General features: G+C 40.5%; 1 protein-coding gene across 4 annotated transcripts in view; it reads left to right on the top strand.

Moving 5' to 3' along the window:
- SYTL2 (synaptotagmin like 2) overlaps positions 1 to 22,185 on the top strand; it is a gene marked incomplete at its 5' end in the record, with an annotated part of 63,759 nt that overhangs the window by 27,028 nt on the left and 14,546 nt on the right. The window contains 7 exons of one of the 4 annotated variants that reach the window (XM_081099019.1): positions 726 to 794; positions 7,341 to 7,442; positions 9,444 to 9,497; positions 10,937 to 10,984; positions 17,014 to 17,108; positions 19,899 to 20,018; positions 21,331 to 21,500. In XM_081099019.1, coding sequence (XP_080955145.1) covers positions 726 to 794; positions 7,341 to 7,442; positions 9,444 to 9,497; positions 10,937 to 10,984; positions 17,014 to 17,108; positions 19,899 to 20,018; positions 21,331 to 21,500 — 658 coding nt within the window. Of the gene's footprint in view, positions 1 to 725; positions 4,593 to 7,340; positions 7,443 to 9,027; positions 9,228 to 9,443; positions 9,498 to 10,936; positions 10,985 to 17,013; positions 17,109 to 19,898; positions 20,019 to 21,330; positions 21,501 to 22,185 lie in introns of those variants that run through there. The other 3 variants (XM_081099016.1, XM_081099017.1, XM_081099018.1) reach the window with 3 other exon arrangements.

Genomic DNA, 22,185 nt, shown 5'->3' with positions numbered 1-22,185 from the left:
AATTATAGGAGGGGAACTGGGGATAATGAAAGGGAATCTTGAGATCATGGTCCTAAAACTCCAACGTGTAAGACAGTGGCAGGGATAGTTATTAGTAAAGATTCCTGGGCCCCATCTTCAGAGATTCTGGTTTAATAGATCAGGAGTGTGACCCAGGAGTGCAAATATCCTCATCATTGCATTCTACTATTCTGGAGGGAACTCATTGTTTAATCTTCCTTGAAAGTTGTTTTTCCAACTCTTGAAATCACCTAAGTCTATGTTTCTCAAACTTGGGTATAAATCCTCCAGGGTTTATGAGTGTGCTAGTGGATAGGTGCGGTCATAAAACCAACATGGTGTATCTTCCTGGAAGGTCAGTTTTATGCAAAGATTTGAACGTGAGAGAAAATGAATATATAAAATGTAACATGGATCAGAATACAAAATTTACATGAGTTTTTAAAATAAACCAAAGACTTCAAAGAAATTTTCCCACTTTGGTGTATACCCCATACTTTCAGGAGTCTACATATCTCTTCTTTCACTGTGTCAGAGGGCTTCTTTGGCAGAATATTTTAATTAGTAAGGTTTACATTATAATCCCCGCAAAAGGCTGATATAAAAAGCTAGTAGTGTGGAGCATGTAAATACATAGTGCCTTTTTTAAAGATACTGTGGTTGGTTGAATAATAATTCTTTAAGCATTCTCTTTTCTTATTTAGAAAAGCATTTCTCTGTTGCAGATGAACGGTCTCATGTTGAGCCTGAGCCTTCTCAGGTGCCAGATCGCAGCTCTAGAGACCATCAGCAAGGTAAGCCTCCTCTTCTCAAGGCCCTAAAAGCTAAGACATTCTCACGCTCTGGTCCACATGCCACTGAGATAAGGAAGACAACTGATGATTCCATATCTAAAGTCCTAGACTGGTTTAACCGAAGTTCTCATTTAGATGACAATAAGTCACCTCTCCAACATCCCCAAGGAATAGAGCCCAAAGAAAAAGCAGACTCAAAATCACAGGCTGCTATTGCCTTAGTGACAGATGACATCAGTCTAAAAGACAATGGCTCAAAGGCTCTGCTCTCCACCAAAGTTGAATTGACGCCTATGGGGTCTGATTCGATGTTCCGGGCAGAGGGACATGTGCTGCTTCCTGGAAATTGCCAAGATAGTAATGTGGATGTCAATCCCAAATCTACTCATTTGTCCCAACAAGGCAAGGAATGTCCAGGCATATTGCAACCATTTGAAACTTACAGTCCAAATCAAGGGAGTAAAACTATGGACTGTAGCCAAGCTTCAAAAAACAGAGAGGCAGGAAATGGGATACCTCACCGAACCAGTAACTATCCCTACAGTGCTCTCAGTAAATCTGATGCAGCAGACCAAGTTCCATGCAACATTAAGGATGTTGGCAGCTTAGGTGAAGAGCCCAAGCTTCATATTTATGAAAAAGAGAGAGGAAACTCAGAGGTGAATTTTGACTCTGCAAAAATCGTCAAAGAACCAAGTTCAAAAGACAACACGAAGGCAAGGGGAGAGAGTAAAGGAAAAGATACTTATATCCCGAAAGCTTCCGTAGAGCCAGAGAATATTGAGTTGCTCCCTGGAGCTGCCAGCAACAAGTCTCCTTGGAAGAAGCCTGAGGTCCAACTACCACAGGAAGCTGGTGAGGTTCCCGAGGACCAAGTGCAAAGAGAGAAGTACAAAAGAGTGAGTGACAGAATATCCTTTTGGGAAGGTGAGAAGTCTGCAGCCAGATTCACTCAGAAGGAACCCACATCTTCACACAGTCAGGGACAACCTTCTGCTAAAGCCTATCAGCCTGGGAGGTCCACGGACAATATATCTACAGGCCAGAATGAATATAATCAGGTCACTGCCAAAAAAGTGGTCCTAGATGAGGATGGCCAAGTAGCTCATATCTCCAGTTTTTATTCCTTAAATAAACCTGAAGAGACCAGAGCCCAAATATCAGGTCCATCCAAAAATTACCGTTCTGCTGACCAATCAGATAAAGTGTCTCTGTTTCAGAATAAGATAAATGAGCCTGTAAAAAGACCGCCAGTGGTGGACCATTCGCATTCTGGAAGAGACATCTCTTCGCCGGTACTGCAGCATCCTTCAAATGCCGGGAGTGAAATACATGCTTCTTTGGAGAAAGACAGATCTCTAATTGCTGAATCAAATCCCAACTTTAAAGTTATGTCCCTAAAAGACAGAATGGATGAACCCAGTACAGAACAGGTTTATAATCACTCTCAATTTGAGAATTTGAGAAAGTTTTGGGACTTAGGAGCCAACTCAAACATTCAGGATAATGTTGAGAAAAATACCACCAAAACAAGCCAAAAAGATTCTGTGCCTTTTAACAGCCAGAAACACAAAGAACCCCATGACCTCAAATCATCAGGAGAAAATGCCCATGAAATCGAGACATTTCTAAGCCCCCCAAAAGTTCCAGCAGCAGAGGAAATAGAGGGAATAAATTCAAAGTGCACACTCCAGGTATTACCGCATGAAAGCACATTTCCATTAAAACCACCCACAAAGTCCACTCATCAGTTGCCAGGAAATGAGTCGTCAAAAGAAAATGTGCAAAAGAATATGGAACGGTTGGCTACTCCAGTGTTCAAGGAAGAAAGGGATTGCTCAGACCAAGAGGTTCAAGAATCCATAGTGAAAACACATGTTTTCTCTAAAGACTACAAAGACACTTTTAATGACAACTTACAGAAGCTACTTTCAGAAGCTTCGTCACCAGCAATCCCACCTTCTGGTGAAAAAGTTCACGGAAAACAAGTGCTTGAACCAGGTGCTTCTGAAAATAGGACATGGCCTCAGAAGACAGATACTGAGGAAGCAGCCAAAGGACCTCTGGACATCATTAATGAGCAGGTAGACAAAACAGTAGCTCCTCCGAAGGTCAAACCAAGCACTTGGGCTGCCAGTCTAGATAAACTCCTGAAGGAAGGAACTGGGACTTTACCCTCTCCCTTGCAAACTAAGTTGGAACCCATCACCCCTCAGATCAACTCTGAGCCTGGAGAGAAGAGAGTTTTTGAAAAAGGTGTAGAACACAGTCACAACTCATCAGCCCACCAGAGAGAGATCATAGCTCCTTTTCCAGGGGGGCAAGAAACTCTCGGAAAGACAGCTCTCCCCCCGCAAGCGGAAAGTGGTGAGTACCAGCTAAACGCAGAAAACTTGTTTCAGATGGTTGCAGGAGGTTCTCACCCAGTGAACCAACTTCCCCATCTTCACAGAAAGGGTTCTTTGGAAATTGAAGCCAAATCTCCCCAAGATATGCCTTCTTCTAGCGATGCTCATCTTGCTCCCCAGGATATGGCACTACCTCCGCAAAGAGAAGTTTCAGAGACGGTGGAAAAAGTCATTGCTCCACCCAGATCTGCCTTGAATGATGTAAATGTTGTGTTGCAAAAGCTGCTTAGGGAAGCTACGTTGAGTTATCCGGTTGGGAGGGAAGTCGTTCCTGGAGAAGTAAAAGCAGAATTTCCGGAAGGAGTACAAGCAGCAGGTAGCCTCCAAAGTTCTCCCGGAGTTATCCCACCATCGGCTGCAGTGGACATTACAATCCCAGACAGAAAGAATGCTGACTCCTTCAATGTAGCAGCTCCTGATAAAACTCATGACATTGCTTCTCATTTAGCTGCCCCAGTGACTCTTTCAGAACAAATCCCTCGCTCATTTGGCTCCACTGTCGCTCAGTACAGCAAAGAGTCACCTCAGGAAGTGACAGAAATTGTCAGGGAGACAATTATTCGACCTAAATCAGAGCCCCTTGAACTCAGGGCCGGCTTAGAGAAACTGCTGAAGGAAGCAACTGAGACTCTCTCCTCAAAATCTGAAAGCAACACAGGGATGCCCTCTCCATCCAAGTTAATAGGTTGTACTGAGGTGCCCAGGCCAGCTGCTTCTGGATTCCATCCCGAGGAAATAAAAGAAACAGTACAAAAGGCTGAGGCTCCAGCAATAACTGAGAGCGCTTTTGATATTGGTTTTGAGAAACTCCTTAGAGAAACATCTGAAGCTCCTCCTTATGAGCCCCGGGTGTCAGGGAAGGAAGGAACTCCCGAGAAGGAGACCTCTGAGTCAGGGCAAGCCAGGTTTCTGGGGAGAACCCAAGAGGCCCCTGAAATGAAGCTTAAGAGTAATGTTTTCAAATCTCGAGTCAACCCACAGGATAAAGGGTTGAGAGGAGAAGCTGTGAGTGATTTGTCAATAGATGTCGGTGGTTATGAGAGTGGAGCTGAGGTCCCTGGAACCCTTTCTGTGGACCATGAAATAGGGATCATTGAAACTACAAAGCCCCCAGAGTCCGGGGAGAGTGAAACTGAAGTTGCCGGGGTTCGAGAAGGGGCTTTTCAGGAGCCTGGCTGCGGAGAGGGTCCCGACACAATTAGTGTGTCCAGAAATAGGCAACCTGTTCCTCTCCTGACCAACAAGGAAAACTCTACAAAGACAAGTAAAGTCGAACTGATTCTGGAATCACCTTACAAGAGACAAGAGGAAGAGAAAGAAGGCGTCTCTGACTCTGATTTTTCAGATGGAAACATCGGTTCTAATGCGGAAAGCTGGAGAAATACTTCCAGTGAGCATTTTGACATTTTTAACCCATTGGTTACTTAGTTGATTTATGGAATGATGATGTAAAGGATGATAGCGCTTCCTAAATTGGAATTGATTTGCCACTCCCAAAAGTGCTAAATTCTTCTTATCACTTCAGTTCTCCCTAGCCTTTCTTCATAAAAACTACATTTCCTTTTATAATCTTTAATCAAATAAATTATATACAGATAGTTTTACGCACAGGGCAGTGTTTTAAAATTTTACTTTATTCTCATGAATCAACAATAGAACTTTTAAGTTTCAAAAATATTTTTAAAGAATTTGGGGGGCGGGGGAGTGTTAGAAGCTACCTCTAACATTCAAGCTAGTTTTCCTCCTGGAAGTAATTAGAATTTCTTTCGTAATTGGCAATCCAAACAGAGATCTCTACTAAGATTTGTGGCAAGAAATTGTCACAGATGAGCACAAATTTCCCTTTTCGGAGCAATAGTTTCCCACAGTAATGGCTAAATACCAGGAACCAAGTGCAAGTTGGAACTTTCTTTTCCTCAGATACTTTGTGCTGAGGTTTTTTGTTGCCATGCTCTCCCTCTCGTTTTCAATTATCTTCAGCATCTTCCCGTTCTAGAGTATGACTTTGGTCAAATGACTTCCCTGGTCCCACACAAGGGCATTGCCTGGCCTGATGAATTTCTTTGGCTCCAGCCTTGGCTAAGTGGATGAAGATCTTAATCGATTGCCACATTCATCTAAGGGGAATTGTGGGTATTGGTTTCAGCCAGGCGATAAAACATAGGGTTGTCTCAGTTTTGCTCTTCTGATCAACACAGGCGTTTTGGCCAAGAAATCCAGGAGCAAACAGGAATGAGAAGTTACCTGATTAGAGTAAATGAAGTGATAACGGATGCTCCCTAGCGGGACATGTTAACCAAAGCTGCACATGTAGCGTTGATCACCTTCCTAGTCGTTTAATAGGATTTGTCATTTTCTAGCTCCCTTCAGTCTCAGAATAAATAAGCTTTGCTGAGTGGCTGACTTGTGAGGTTTAGGCTCCTTGGCAAGTAGCCGTAGGGCCTCTTGAAAACTGACCAAAGAATCCCTTTTTAGCCCTATTCATCAAATTGAAGCCCCTTTAACAAATGTTTCTGGTAAAAAAAAAAAAAAAAAAAAAAAGGAGAGTGAAATACCAGTCTCTGAAACCAGACATGCGCAGGAGTGTAAGTCAGCAGGTTAAACCTGAAGTAGACTTTTACTAAACTAACCCCAAAGAGTTTCTACAGTGAACTGACCCATAGGAGGGGGAGAGCTTATACAATTGCACTGACATTGGAGACTGTTGCCTAGTGTGTATAGCTGTGTTTAGAGTATACCAGCACAACTGGCTGAACAGCAAAAAGCCAATCTACAAATGAAATAACAATATTAAACAATAGCCTGGACAGAGCCCAGAGAAGTTATTTTAAAATTGTAAGTAATGTAAAAGGTACTAAAAGGTATAGTTGTAGTTTTATGTTTTAAAACAAGTAGGTGGAGTAAGGTGAGAGTAGAGGGGAACCTGGCTACAAAGGCACCACAATTTTGGTGAACAACCTGACACCTTTGACTTGTGGTTCAGCTCTCAGCTAACCAATACCTCTATGTGCTCCTTCGGGGGAAGGGAGGTGAGGGGGAGTTTGTGCTCAGATACTTTTGGAAATGCTTGGAGACTGCACATTATTCGCATTAAAGTCTCCAAGAAGGTCTGTAATGAGAACCCTTTTAAATTTGAACACAGAGCATCCCAAGTCTAATTCATCTTAGAATCCATTTGCTGTAGAATGCCTATTAACATTGGGCGGAACTGGGATGCATTTCCGTAAAGTATTGTCTAGAGAAATGGTTCCAAATTTATTGATTCATTAATGGAACTAGTCATTGGTTTAGCAAACATTTTTGAAGTGCCTCTTGCCAACTGCTTGTGTAGGCACTGAGAATATAGCAGTGATAAATGACAGTATGCAGATAGGGGTCATCCATGATGGAGTTTTTATTATCAAAATAGAACAATTAAGGACTGTCTAGAGAGATTTCTTGTAAGGTTATATGTGCTTAGTTATATATATATACTGAGGTTATGCCCTTTTTTTTTTCCTTTGGTCCTCCTTTTATAAAGAAAAGGCATTAGTAGGTGATAGAGCCACAACCACCCCCTTTTAAAATGCCTTAGTAAAATAAAAAGTTGACTGTCTCATGTCATTTTCCAGTATTTTGATGGAAATTTTATGAGCTCATGAAACCCCAAAAGCCTACATCTGTTGATCTGGAGAATTCAGCCATCTGTATATTCGATTATACACAGATGTTAAACATCTGGATCCTGCCTTCTATGGTTTTCAGCTAATTTTTTTAATGCTTCCAAAACCATTTTGTGGCTATCTTCAAAAGCTAGAAATGAAGTGGAAAGATTCAAAGCCTGGCACAGAACAAATCATGTGCCTAAAATAGAGGTGTGGAAGACTAGGAGATCACATTTCTACTAATGTGGCAGTCTTGTTTCTGAATGATTTATGTTTGCAAATATTTTTTGACCAAGAACATTGTTTTTTTTGAGTACCTCCTATTCATGAAGAAGTTTTCTTCTGTGAAGTGCTCCATAGAGTAAACAAAAGTATAGAGGCTTATGGCATAATGCCTCCTTTTAACCTACCATTTCCGTATCCATTGGTTATTAAGAGTTTGGTGGTGTGTTTTTTTGTATTGTGCAGTGTTCATCGGTTTTGTCTTACAACAGGTTCAGAGGAAGAACCCAGTCCTGTTTTGAAAACTTTGGAAAGGAGTGCTGCTAGGAAAATGCCTTCCAAAAGTCTAGAAGACATTTCATCAGATTCATCAAGTGAGAATACAGTTTGCGCCACTGTCCATGCCCCCATCTAAGCTTAAAAATGCATATGTGCTCCTCTGTGGCCTCACTGCATGCTGTTGTGCACTGAAACCCCTAAGGGGGGCTTAACAGATGAGAATGACCTTCCCAAGTGAGCCGAAGAGGCTGGAACTTGGCCTTTAAAGTAATGCATGACGTTTGCTTACTGGAACACCAGGTTTCCTTGCATTGAAGAATCCCAGTTTGAGTGTTTACTCAAGTAGAGTGAGTTTTAAAAGATAGTGGTAGCTAGTGATTCTAGTAGTAATAACTAACATTTATTGAGTAGTGTGTGCCAAGACTTGGCTAAGTGTTTTATATGCATTATTTTATTTATCTGGCATGAGTAAACCCTGTGAGGGATAAGTTGTTATCCCTATTTTATAGATGAGGACAATGAAACTCAGAGAGGTAAAGTAACTTGCATAGTATCACACAGCAGAGCTAGGACCCAACATCAACAACAGAATGTTGTCAAGAGCATTTATGACAGTGTTGGATGTCAGATGAATTTGGCATGATATGAAGATGAATTAGTCCCTAGCTTTAAGGACTTTCCTTTCCCTTTTATCCCTTCTTTTCATGCATTTTTTTTGACACTGGAACGATAAGCCCAAAGACTCCCTGACACGCAACACTTGAGGCATACTGTTCCCCACTGGCTGCCGCTTTAATGGGTGAAGGATGTGTTGAGGACTAACATAGCACATAATGAATAGAGGGACTTGTGAGCCAGACAAAAGGATGTAGAAATGATGACTTCTAGGGGTTTTGTTCTTATTGTTATTAAGCTAAAATACACCCTCAGGATTACAGATGGTCATGAGAAAATTTATTGAGTGAAAGTTAACCATTGTCAAATTCATATGATCAAAAGTGGACCATTGTCATGTTCAGAATACTTTTTATGCATCTGCAATTGAGACTAAGAGGTCAGAATTTTAAAAGGAAAAGAAAAAGGGGGAGGGAGGGTTGGGAAACACTCCACTAAACAATTTCTAAAATTCAGAGATTCCCAGGGCTCCGAAGGCAGTATTCCCAATTTGGCATGCAGTCCTAACCCTGCCAAAGATCTTGGAATCTCAGGGTTGGAAGGGACCTTGAAGGCCACCCATTCCAAACTCCCCCCAATCCAGGAATTCCCTCCAAAGCCTCCTCAACAGGTGGCCAACCCCCACATCCGCCTGAATGCTTGCAAAGAAGGCAGTCCAATCCTTTGTTAGTTACAGCCCTGATTATTCTTCCGGATGTTGGTGATTGGGCCCTGAGGAGGGGGTGGGGTGGGGGGGGGGGGGGGGGAAACAACTTAGCAACAATTGTTCAATTTGGCAAACTTCTTATTTATGAAACATGGGGCTATTTCCATGGTGCAGCTGTAAAGTGCTCAGGAATGTGTAGGGTTAAGGAAAAAAATGATCATCAGCGGACGGGTATTCTTGCGCGCTCCCTTCCAAATGCCGATACCCACACTCACTGTCGCCTGCCAAGATTCCACTTAGCAGCTGGTCCCCAGTCACATCTCTTCAGCTGCCTTCCCCAGCAGGGCTCCCAGGGGCGTACCCAAATGGTGATGCGGGCACAGAAATGCTTGTTAGTGACCGTGCTCTTGGGAAGGTGTGAGTCGTGGCCAGCATCGTACCCTTTCTAGAAGAATAGAGAGGCTTGTTGCAGCCCCGTGCTTTCTCCTGCTGCCCTCCGATTGCTTGCTCGGAACTAACCTCCTAACCCGCGGGAGTCCGTGCGCAGCCGTGTGCTGATGTAAGCTGCATCGGAGCTGAAACGGGAGCTCCCGCTATGGCACTGGCTCAAGCAGCTCATCTACAGAGAAAGTATTTTGGGAGAGACATCTTGGTTGCACCCCTCACTGCATCTTGACTAATTGCTTCCAACTCCCGGGGCTTTCGGGGACAATCTCATTGTTCTTTCTCGCCAAGGGTCAGCCGTGTTAACCGTGTGTTAATTTCTCCTGAACAGATCAAGCAAAAATAGATAATCTGCCAGAAGAATTAGTGCGTAGTGCTGAAGATGGTAACTATCTTTATGTATCTGCATGTCTGTCTGTGTGTTAGGTTTTGGGTGGTTTGGGCAGTCACCGGGACACAGCTGTTGGATAAAATAGATACGTCATTTGCCACTCTGTGATGAATGGTGCCTAAGTTATTGTACAACGGTTCTGACTGGGTACGAACTGTTTGTATTCCTGAGGCTTCTCCTGGGGATAGCATTGTGAGGATCGCCTCGGAGACCCTTGGGAAGCCAGGGTTTCTATAAATAGGAAATTGTATTTCCATGGGTAGGAGCTGATTTTTGCTACTCTGACCTGCAAAACTCCCTTTGAAGGCAGGAAGGACACAGTGGGTTCCTGCGTTAAATTATTCTTGTATTTGATTCTTATGTCTCAGCATATAGATCTTCCTGGGCATACCCAGGAAAGCTTTAAATTCTAAGGAAAGGGTCCCAGAACAAAAGTGGGGATCCTGCCTCCCTTCATGTAAATAACTGCGAATAGATGGAGGGTAATAGTAACTGATTCTGGAGTCAGAATATTTCGAAGTTTGTCAGTGGGTCAGGTATTATTTGGTTCAGTTATAAAATGAATAGGGCAATAATACCTTACTGGGGGTGGGGGGATGGAAATGAGTTTGATATTTATAGTTCAGCATTGATGCGAATGTATAATTTATCTTTGTATGCTGGAATTTTGTTTTCTAAATTGCCTTCACTATAATAATAAAAATGTATATTCACTGAGCTTTCCCATATAAAAGCAGCAAGAGCTCCTCAGAGGTCATTTCTTACTTTTATGTAACAGACTTGTCTTTCTCATTTTATGTTTACAACAACCTCATTGAAATAGGTGGGGGAGGGCCCTGGGCAGTGTGGCTCAGTTGGTTGGGCATCCTTCCGTGCACCGAAAGGTTGCAGGTTCAATTCCCGGTCAGGGTACATGTGGGCTCGATCTCTGGGAGGGGGTATGCAGGAGCCAGCCAATTGCTGTTCCTCTCTCCCTCTCCCTTTCTATCTCTCTCTAAAAATTAATTTAAAAATCTATTTTAAAAAGAAAGAAGTAGGTGGTGCAGGGGGTTTAATCTTTGTTTTACAGCTAAGAAAAGCTCTGAGGAAGTAGGTGACTTGTCTAAGATCCTGTAGCTAGTCAGTCAGTGGGAGTGTAAGGACTAGAATCTTGGCTTCCTTACTCCTAGTCCAGTGCTCTTTCCATTTTAAAAGGTGTGGCTTAGTGAACTGAGGAAAGACTCTAAACAGCTCCAATGCTGGATGCAGGACTTTTAGTTGAACAGGAGACATTAAAGAGGCTAACGAGGAGTCACACTGGGGAACGGATGAAAGCAAGCTGAACGCCTGTCCGCTGTATTCTGCAGTCTCAGCCATGAAGCTGACATTTGAGCTTTACTTTCATGTCTCTTTTAATAAATGGTATTTATTCTCGATGTTGCTCTTCTGAGCAGATCAAAAAGCATATCAGGAACCAGATACAAATGATCGCATACCAGGAAGTGAGTAGCAGGTTTTTTTCTCACAAATGACTAAATGTGGCCACCGTACCTGGTGTTAAATATACTGAAATGACTAACCCCATTAATAGCACAGCTTTATTATTGGTACTAAACTCTTGCAGCTTAAAAAAACTATTTCATTCTGGCAAGGGTGGTATTAAAAACATTTTACTACTGTCTGTGTTGAAAGATTAATTGGTGGTTCTACTGAGAAAGAGTTATATATTTTAAAAAATTATTATATATATGTTAATGCCGGACATTACCCTTTTGCTATTCTCTCTGCTCTTTCTGTCTTTTTTTTCTTTCTCTTTTTTTTCTTATTTTTTCTTCTTTCTTTCTTTCTTTCTTTATAAACCCTTGTGTCGAGGTTCTTTGTGTCTTTGCTTAAAATGAAGTTGGCACCTTCCAACATCACCTGGCTTTTATTTTGCAGAATGATCTTGAGTATTGGATCTCTGTGGCCTTTACACAAGACTATAGATATGAACCAATTTATAATTTATTTGGATCGAAGAAAGAACTGTACTTGACAGTTAGTACATCGTATGGTTGTATGCCTCTCTATATACCTGTGGAAGCAAATTTTATGATGTCTAGAATTTAAGCTCCGAGGTTTAAAACTGGATGCAAATAGTATATATTCAACATGTAAATCAAGTGAACATCTGAATCTTTTTAAAAAAATCTTTATTTTTGAGAGTATTACAGATGCCCCCCCCCCTTACTCCTCTCCACCCAGTTCCCGCCCTGCCCCAGGCCTTCACCAACCTATTCTCTGTGTTCATAGGTTATGCATATATGTATTTAAGATCTTTGATTAAACTCTTCCCGCTGCCCCTCCTCCCTCCCTCTGAGATTCATCGGTCAGTATGTTCCATGTTTCCATGCCTCTGATTCTATTTCATTCATCAGTTTATTTTGTTTATTAGATTTCTTGTTCATTTATTTTGATTTTTAGATTCAATTGTTGATAGGTATGTATTTACTGCCATTTTATTATTCATATTTTTAATCTTTTTTCTTCTGTTATTCCTCTTCTTAAAGAATACCCTTCAAAATTTCACGTAGTACTGGTTTGGTGGTGATGAGCTCCTTTAACTTTTTCTTAGCTGTGAAGCTCTTTATCTGACCTTCAATTCTAAATGATAGCTTTGCTGGGTAGAATAATCTTGGTTATGGGTCCTTGCTCTTCATCACTTTGAATATTTCTTGCCACTCCCTTCTGGCCTGCAAGGGTTCTGTTGAGAAATCAGCTGATAGTCATATGGATGCTCCCGTGTATGTAACTAACTGCTTTTAAGATTCTCTCTTTGTCTTTAACCCTTGGTATTTTAATTATGATGTGTCTTGGTGTGGGCCACTTTGTGTTTCTCTGGGAGTCTCTGTGCTTCCTGGACTTGTAAGTCTGTTTCTTTCACCAGGTAGGGGAAGTTTTCTGTCATTATTTCTTCAAGTGGGTTTTCAATATCTTACTCTCTCCCTTCTCCTTCTGGCATCCCCATAATGCGAATGTTGGTATACTTGAAGTTGTTCCAGAGGCTCCTTACACTATCTCCATATTTTTGGATTCTTTTTGCTCTTCTGATTTGGGTGTTTTTTGCTTCCTCATAGTCCAAATTGTTGATTTGATTCTTGCAATCTTCTACTGTTGAATCCCTGTAAATTATTCTTTATTTCATTTAATGTGTGCTTAATTTCTGACTGGTCTTTTTTCATATCTTTGAAATTCTCCCTAAGATCCTTGAAAGTCTCACTAAGTCCCTTGAAGCTCTCATTAAGATCCTTGAGCAAGCTTATAACCATTGTTTTGAACTCTGTATCCAGTAGTTTCCTTGCTTCCATTTATTTCATTTATGACATGTTTCGTTGTCTCCACATTTTGGCTGCTTCTCTGTGCTTGTTTCTATGTATTGGGTAGAACTGCTATGTCTCCTGGAATTAGGAGAGTAGCCTTGTGTAGTAAGTGTCCTGTATGGCCTAGTGGCTGAGCCTCCCCAGTCACCTGAGCTAGGCACTCTAGGTGCACCCCTGTGTGGGCTGTGTGCAGTCTTGTTGTAGTTGAGCCTTGATTGCTGTTGGTGTCACTGGGAGGACTTGACCTCCAAGACAAGTTGTTTGTGGATGTGTAGAGCTGTAATCTGGTATGGCCTGAAGCTGTCCACAGGTTGAACTGGCTCTGAAGCCTTCTGGAAGTTGCAAAGTTAGCTGCTGCCTGGGGCCACCCAGTAGGAACTACAGAGAGATCTGCAGATGCCTGCTATTTGTATTCGGCTTAGAAATGCCCAGACAAAGCCCAGCTGTGAAGCAAGGCAGGCTGGTGCTAGTGCAGGGTCTTGGGTTTCTTATTGATAGGTTTGGGGCATGCTGATGCTTGCTGATGCTTATTTGAGAGATTTTAGAAAATACTGAAGCCTAAGCCAGGACAGACCATTCATCTGGAAAAGAAGCTGAAAACAGCTTGGGTGGAGCTGCAAATTGAATGGGGCTGGGTCTCAGGAAATCAGCAGGGCGGAGTGAACATTGAGGTCCACAATGTGGGCCACGCTGTTGGAAACTTAGATATGGCTGCAGGTCAGCTCTGCAATGAGGGAGCTGTCAGCATAGGAACACGAACCCCTGCTAGCACCTCTGTCTGGGAGAAAGCTGCCCCTGAGTTCCTGCCACAATGTCCCTGGCACTGGAACTCAGAGGAAGCAGGACCATGTAAGTCTGTATGCTGGCCCTTTAAGAGGAACTGCTGGATCTCCAGCACCCTCCATGTCAGTCAGGCAAAATCCCTGCTGATTTTTACAGCCCAGAGTTATGGGGACTTCTCTTCCCAGCTCTGGAACCCTGGGCTGGGGGTCTGGTGTGGGACTGGGATCCCTTTCTTTTCAGGGGAGGCCTCTGTAGCCAAGATATCACTCCTGATTAAAAAACATGCTGCCATCTTGTTTCTCTCCACCTGAACATCTGAATCTTAAGAAATAAATGTGCACTTGTAGTGGTTAATGTCATCAACTAATTAATATTCACCACCAAGCAAAGATTTTGATTCTTCACTCTTTTCCATTCAATCTTAAGATTGCTGAACATTTTAACTGTGACTACAGTGTTGAGGACACATGGCCCATTGAAAAGGTGTTTGTGGGCCTGACAAAGCATATGACTATGCATCTGTGTCTTCTTGACTCCCCAGTTTGTCAGTGTCATGATCGTAGGCACTGGAAGTCTGAAGATGATACACATGCCTGCCCTGAGGTGTCCAGGGATTTTTAATAACAGTTTCCCAACATTCTTTGGATGTGCTCATAAGTCTTCATGAGAAGAGCAGCTTTAATGAAAGAGCCATTAGAGAAACAAATTGCCGATGCTAGAAGGCAGTGACATCTTGTCTGAAATCTGAAACTTTGCTCACGAGGTCCTCCTGCCGGAGATGAAGGTGCTGAGCTTTAGCACTCGATCTGACAAATTCTTAAGAACCACCCAGGGAAAAAGGCAGTCCAGGCTCTGGTCCCTGGTGTTAGTCTCTCTCTGGCTGCTGCAGAGGAAACCAGACTTCTGCCCTTCAGGGGTGGCAGGTCAAGAGGCTTTTCCAGATGCTTTTGAACTGGCAGATACTGAAAACAGCGTCTGATTTCATTTTGCTCTTTTGTTCAACATTTAGCCTGAGGAGTGAAAACAAAACATAGAGATATATCTATACACATCTATATAGATGTAGTATATGTAGGTATAGATATATAACCAATGTATCTACATCTTCATTTGTGGCCTCCTGATGAGCTTTGGTATTGGTCAAGGCAAATAGGCTAATCATGGGGTAAATTCTGGATCAAGTCTCTCTCTATTTAAAAAAAATTTTTTTTAAACCTTTTTATTGATATCAGAGAGGAAGGGAAAGGGAGAGAGAGATAGAAACATCAATGATGACGAGAGAACCATTAACTAGCTGCCTCCTGCACACCCCACACTGGGGATTGAGCCTGCAACCTGGGCATGTGCCATGACCAGGAATCGAACTGTGACCTTCTAGAGGTTCATAGCTCAATGCTCAACCACTGAGCCATACCAGCCAGGCCAATTCTCTCTTTTTTATGATATTTTCCAATTTTTTTTCTAGTGAAGAATGTATTCTTACCACACAAGGCAAAAAAAAAAATGTATGATCTGTACACCTAAAAATAATATTATATTAAATGTCAACTTTAATTGAAAAACTTAAAAATATTTTTTAAAATGATTTCCTGAAAAAAGTAAAGAAATACATGATCAAAACATAAATAAAGACCAATAATTGTAAGTGACTGTGTTTGAGTAGTGGATATATACTTTGAAAATAATAGGGAGCAGTGTTGTGATAAAAAGGTCTTGACACTCTTTGGGCTGTCCTGTGCCCTCCTGGGACCTAATTTTACACTGCTTGTATGATAGTCACCAAACACACACATACACATTATGCTTAATGAGAAGTGATTAAAGCGGCTATCATCTTGTGATAAACCATAAATGTTTTTTGATACATTTGTAAGCCTAAGGCTAGGTGAGAACTACTATTTGAATAAGCAGATATTTAATATGTGTAGTTTCGTTTTCATTTTTCTTCAATTAGATTTCATTTAACTAAAAATAAATTTAGCTAATGCTTAGAGCTGAATTTGAGCCTTTTGAGTTATATATAGAACTATAAATTGATTTTTATTTTCCTAGTATCATTTTCAATGATAAAGTCAACATATTTGTATCACATTGTAAAGATAACTTAAAGAATCTCTTTCAGACAATATTTATTTTTTTATCAAATACTTGTGTAGGGCCTAGTATGTGCCAGGCACTGTTCTAAGTGACTTGAAAAATGTGAACTCATTCAAATACAAAAGCTCTAAATTCACCACAAAAATAGCCTCAACATTGTGATTCTTGGACAAAGAAAAAAATAGCTTTCTAATTAGAGTTACACAAATTAAGAATAGAATTTGTCATCTTATTGTGACTTCCATACATATGTTTACTATATCAGAAAGAAACTATATGCTACATTTTCATATTAAATTCTTAGAGTATCCTAACTTGAATCATTCACACTTGGCCTTGAGTTTCTCTATTGAAAATTCTATGAATTGACAGGTATCTAATATGTGGAATCTAAAAAAACAAATGAGCAGATTAGAAACAGACTCATAGATACAGAGAATATTTTGATGGTTGCCAGAGGGGAGGGGAAATGGGGGACTGGGTGAAAAAGGTGAAGAGATTAAGAAGTACAAATTTGTTGTTACGGAACAGTCACAGGGATGCAAAGTACAGCATAGGGAATGTAGTGAATAATATTATAATACCTATGTATGGTGTCAGATGCATACTAGATTTGTTAGGGTAATTACTTCAAAAATTATATAAATGTCTATTCACTGGGTTGTATACTTGAAACTTACATCAACTATAATTGAAAAGTAAAAAAAATTATAAAAAATAATTTCTATTTTCAAAGAGTAATTAGTTTTGAAGTTGTATTGGCCTTTCATGGTACCCTCCACACTCACTAAAAAACAAACAAACCTTCTCTTAGGCACGCAATGTCCAGGACACGATTATGACTGAGTTGTGTACAAAGATCCTTGCTGTCTGATGAAATAGTTTTTTAGCTTGCAGCATGTTAAAAGTATAAATATCTCAAGGAGATGAACCACTAAATTATAGATTGTGGGGTTCAAAACTGTGATGTGAAAAAATAAGATAAAACCAATTCTCATTGATAGTATGTTTTAATGTAATTCAAATCCAGCTCCCGGTTCAAGAAAAATGAATAGTTTTTCAATGACTTGATTTTCTATTTGGTTCAACTCCTTACTCTTTTTTCTATATAATTAATTTATGAAAACTGCATGCTGCTTACCGTGTGGTCCTGTGCATGTGGAGTACGGTGCCTTTAACCTTTTTACAGAAACATCTCTGTTCATAGGTGGAAGAAACGTGTGTTTTCAACCTATGCCTTGTGTTTGTCTGACATTGTAAAGATAATTGTGAACAGAAATGCTGCTGTTTAGTTTCCACAGTGCCTTCACAACCTGATAATCCGTTTTCCCACCCCGACAAACTCAAAAGGATGAGCAAGTCTGTTCCAGCATTTCTCCAAGATGAGGCAAGTTTATCTTTTGTACCTTCAGAAAAATGGAACCAAATAAGTGCATTTGCTCTGCTAAGGTTGGTGTGTGTGTATTCAGCCGTGGCAGGGACTGGAGGTCAGCAGGACTGACCCTTGCCTTTCATATCAATAGAGGTAGTGTTGTTGATCCTGGAACAAGGCAAGGCATGTCTCATTTGACTCAAACAGTAACTCCTTTAGGTAGTGAAGTCAAATTGCATAGATTTGGGAATGTGACTTTTGTTTCAAAGTGGGTACAAAACAAGAAATCTAGGCAGAAATATGTTAGCATTGACTGACAACTCCTCTGTAGTTTAAAGTACAGCTGTTTTGTGAAAACTTAGTCTAGGTTGCATGACTCACTTGAACACATTTGTTAAAATAATAGAGTAAAAATGACATAGTGAACTTTAAGGCTATCTAGATACATTATCTTATTAATCCTCCAACAACCCTAGAAGGTAGGCAATACCATTATCCCCAGATATTCAGATGGGGAAACAGTCTAAGAGAGGTGAAGTACCCTCATTCAGCGAGAAAGGGGTTGAACCAGGGCTGGAGCCCAGATCTGACTCCCATGCTGCTAACTACTAATATGACTATTATCTACTATTCATTGAGTACCTAGTAAGTGCCAGGCATTTAATATTGATTCTGTTACCTAACTCTCACTAACTAAATGTGGCACTATTTTCTCCATTTTATAAAAGAAGAGGGAGCCTCAGAGAAGTTAAGTAACTTTCTCAAAATCCAACAGCTACTAAAAAGTAGAACTATAACTTGGGTCCTTTGACTTAATTAAGACTTCAAGTTCTCGTAGCCAGGTAATTCGGAGTCTGAGGTTTGGAGTCAGACATTCCCAGTCCTGGCTATGCTGTGTGATTATGGACAAGTTCCTTAACTTCCCTGAGTCTAGTTTCTTAGTACCTCCCTCATTAAGTTGCGAGGAGTCAGTGAGATAACGTGGGGAAAGCGCACAGCACAGTGCCTGACACATAGTGAGTACCCAACACATGTTAGCTATTACTATCAGCAGTTTGGGTCTGATTTTTGGTGGAGAAATATAAAGCTTCATCCTCATGCATTTTATTCATAGACAGAATGTGAGCAAAGCTCTAAACAACACATACATTACTCCTCGCCTCCCCCACTTTGTGGGTCTTAGATGAGCTGTATCTGCAAACAGTCAGAGCCCACATGACACTGTCTTTGGGAAGAACCACTCATTTTTTAAACCTAATTCATTGGCTGGAAGCCAACAGTAGACACCTCATGGAGTTCCTGGTCTTGATTGGTCATATGAATTAATCATATAATAACTTGAGAGGCAAATAATACCAGCTCCTGGTTTTTTATTTTTGTCCTTCCTTTAGTTTTAATCTGTTCCTCGGCTCCACACAAAAGAGTCCAAATCATTTGAGTGTGTGCATCAGGCATGCCAAGTTAAGCTGTATCATTTTACCTTTCAAAGGACATGGGGTTGGACGGAATGTTACAGGAAGTAGAGATGAAATCAGGCCTTGCTTCTTTGTCCACAGTCCCTTTGAGGCTTAGCATCCATGATATGTGTTAAGTGCCAACTATGTGAAAATCCGTGGTCCGGGTCATCAAGACAGGGTCCCATCCTTCCAATAATTCACTAACGATCTGATATACTGATCGAATGTCGTACATGCTGTAATAGAGGGAAATGGACTGTAAGCATGTGGGGGGAGAGTGTGACAACAGAGACATTGAAAAGGTTTGAATTTTTGTTTGATCTTTGAGGTGTGTTTTTTTTTTCTCATCCATATAAGTGATAAGTTTTGTTTTTATTTAACTCCTTTCTTAATCTGCACTATTTGATACATAATTGCATGGCCCTAGAATATGTTGGCATGAACTAACTACTCCATAAAGGTGTTGCCCTAATCCCAGAAGCCACTGAGCTGCCCCATAAACTCTCTGACCCCCAAAGGAGATCATTCTGAATCATAATTTTTTATAAACTACCATCTAATACACTTTAGACCTAAATATAATAAAATTTATTATTGCCACTTTTCTTTCTTGACCCAAGTAAATATTTCCTGGGACATATATATAAAATAAGTATCATGTTGTTATTCCCCCTACACACATTAAGTGTGTTATTCCCACACACACACATTAAATGTGTTAAAAATTTAATGTGGGTAGAATGTATAATTTAATATACTACCCTAGAGCAGCAAAAAGATAAGCACAATATCACTATTGAAATACATGAGAGGTGATTTCAAATTTTTAAAATACTTTTTGTTGAAACAGAGAAGACTAGCATTTATTTTTCCTAGTTTAATTTGATTTTTAGGGAAGTTAAGTTTGTGTTAATGATTCGAGGAATTAAGCATGACATTTTGTGTCTTGACAGTGAAACTTAGAGCTTTTATTGTCTGGGTAAAGTTAATTTCTCATATATATCAGTAAAGTTCTTAAAGAAACACTAAGTATGTAATATTGAGAGAGCAGCAAGCAGCTCACAGAAGTACTGTCTTCTGATGCACCTCAGGACCCCTTGTAGGTAAGAAAAGAAAAATCACTGTTATTTTGGTAGCTAAGCACTGCTCTCCTCCTTAGGCGAGGTTCAAGGCAGCCCACCCACCCCATCCTGAATCCCATTCCTTGGCAATTAGCCCTAGTGTCCTTGGAACTTGAGAAATGTCATAGATCAATGCGATACCAAGATATTATCTTTATCTAAACAGAGATTCTGATCTGGATTCATTCTGAATTTAAACTGTGTATATATTATATGATGTTTTGTAGAGCGATGACAGAGAAACAGATACAGCATCAGAAAGCAGTTACCACTTCAGCAGACACAAGAAGAGCCCAAGCTCTCTAACCAATCTTAGCAGTTCCTCTGGCATGACGTCCCTGTCTTCTGTATGTAAACAAAGGCTCCGTGTTAATATCTCACCGCTTCTGCGAACTCACTCTGCCACGCTCCTGCTACAGTACAATGGCCTCCTGTTGTATTTCCCAGATTCCAGGGGCATGAGCTTTTTCTCTCACCCACCATTAGCTGCTGGCTAGCTAAATTCTCCTTTTTCTTTTTATTTTTAAGCCTAAGGGTTCATATCCATTATAAATCAATATGGTTTTTTGAAGGTAAGGACTACAAAAATAAACTTAAATTACCAACAAAATGAACCACTGAATTTTTCTGTGCAAAATGGGTAACTATGATCAAGTCTGCTTGTATCAGATATGCTTTTATATACCATTGGCAGGTATAGAATTGTATCTCCCTTTTTTTAACAAGCCTGTTGGGTGAAAGTACTGATTCACATAAAAGAATGGGAGAGGTGGTTCTTTGCCTTATGAAAGGATTCTGAACAGTGTTTTCAAAGCAAAGCTCCCTAAGTGTGGTTACTTCACAAAGAACTTCTTTCATAAAGTGAGGTCGTTCTGTGTGCATGTAGCATGTGTGTAGAAATATATATATATATATATATATATATATATATATATATATATCTGCATATATTAATCCAAATATTTCCCTGACATACATATACATGCACATGCACATATCTTGCCAGCTATGCTAAACAAATAATAAACTTGTGCTTAAATACTTAATAGCCTCACATTTCTCAGATTGCTTTTTTAGAATCTCTTTAAGTTGAATTTCTGCTGACAACAATCTAATGCATGGTCTTGGAAGGCTTTAAACTCCCTTCATCAATCATCTATTTTCTACCCTTCCTGACCTCTAAAAGCGTATGGCTCAGTAAGCATTTTCCTGGATTCAGCGGATGGGTAACACAGTAAAATTCCTTCTTAGTGCCTTGGAAATTTGATAGAGCAACGTGTCACTGTGATTTGTGTGCCTGGGGTTTCTCACATCCCCTTTCTTTAACATTTTAAATACTGAGCATGCCTAAAAATGGAACTCTGAAAACCCCCTACCCTAGAATCACCCTGCTGTGAAATGAGCCAGCAGCATCTATGTAACTTTGCATCTCACTTCTCCCCTGTGTCTCGTAGAGGCAATTTTTTTAAAAAAAACACTAGTTGTGTCTTGTATATCACGTCAGGTTATCTGTGTTGGTGTGTCTTTATGCCATATCAAATTAGCTGCTTCTATATGCAAACTCGCGAAATAATGGCAAGCAAGAATTATAGCCATGATCCCTGTGTTGAGTTCAAGCATGAGAGAGAGACAAACCCTGCATGTTTCCAATGCTCTCAGGTGAGCGGCAGTGTGATGAGCGTTTACAGTGGGGACTTCGGCAATCTGGAGGTGAAAGGAAGTATCCAGTTCGCAGTTGACTATGTGGACTCTTTGAAGGAGCTGCATATCTTTGTGGCCCAGTGTAAAGACTTGGCCGCCGCAGACATTAGAAAACAACGTTCAGACCCGTAAGTACATTTGGCGTCACTAGCTCCTCCTAGTTAATCTTGTAGAAATCTGGAAGGAAAGAACAGAATTAAAGGGAGGGTATGACTCTGTTAAAAGCAATGTTTGAAAAGAGAAGTGGTGGCAGGGGGAATGCTGTCCTATTTACTTTATATATTCACATGCCAAACTTACTAAGTTGCAGAAATGTCAGAGAAGCGCAAAATGTTTCAAGCTGGAGGAACTTTTGAGATCATCTTGTCCAGGTCCTTCTTTTGACTGATAAGGAAACAAGGGCAAGAGAAGATAAGCAGCCTGTCTATGTAAATTCAGACAGTCAGTGGCAAAATGAGGAATGAGAGCTTGAATCTTGTCTCTTTCCAAGGCACTCCCAAAACTGCCTCTAGAATTAGGGACATGTGGGGCACACTTCATAATGTTCAGTGGTGCAGAATCAGTTAAGATTCTCAAAGGAGGTAGTCTCCATATTTAAATTATATTCTGCAGAAGCACTTTAGGGATAATTACCAATTCATCTTTGAGATCATAGATTTAATTACTTTCCAGTTTATTTGCAAAAGTGGAATGGTATTCCCCACTCATCTCTATACAGAAGTCTGATTCCTATTCTGCTAGCATAAGCCCAATCCTTTTTCCTTTTATTACAAAAACAACTGAGCCCAATAACCTTTTTTTTTTTTACATTGA

Source organism: Myotis nattereri (assembly GCF_964212035.1).
Source record: "Myotis nattereri genome assembly, chromosome: 9".
NCBI lineage: Eukaryota > Metazoa > Chordata > Mammalia > Chiroptera > Vespertilionidae > Myotis > Myotis nattereri.
The sequence above is the reverse complement of the archived record's forward strand: the minus strand, read 5'-3'. Positions and strand labels throughout refer to the sequence as shown.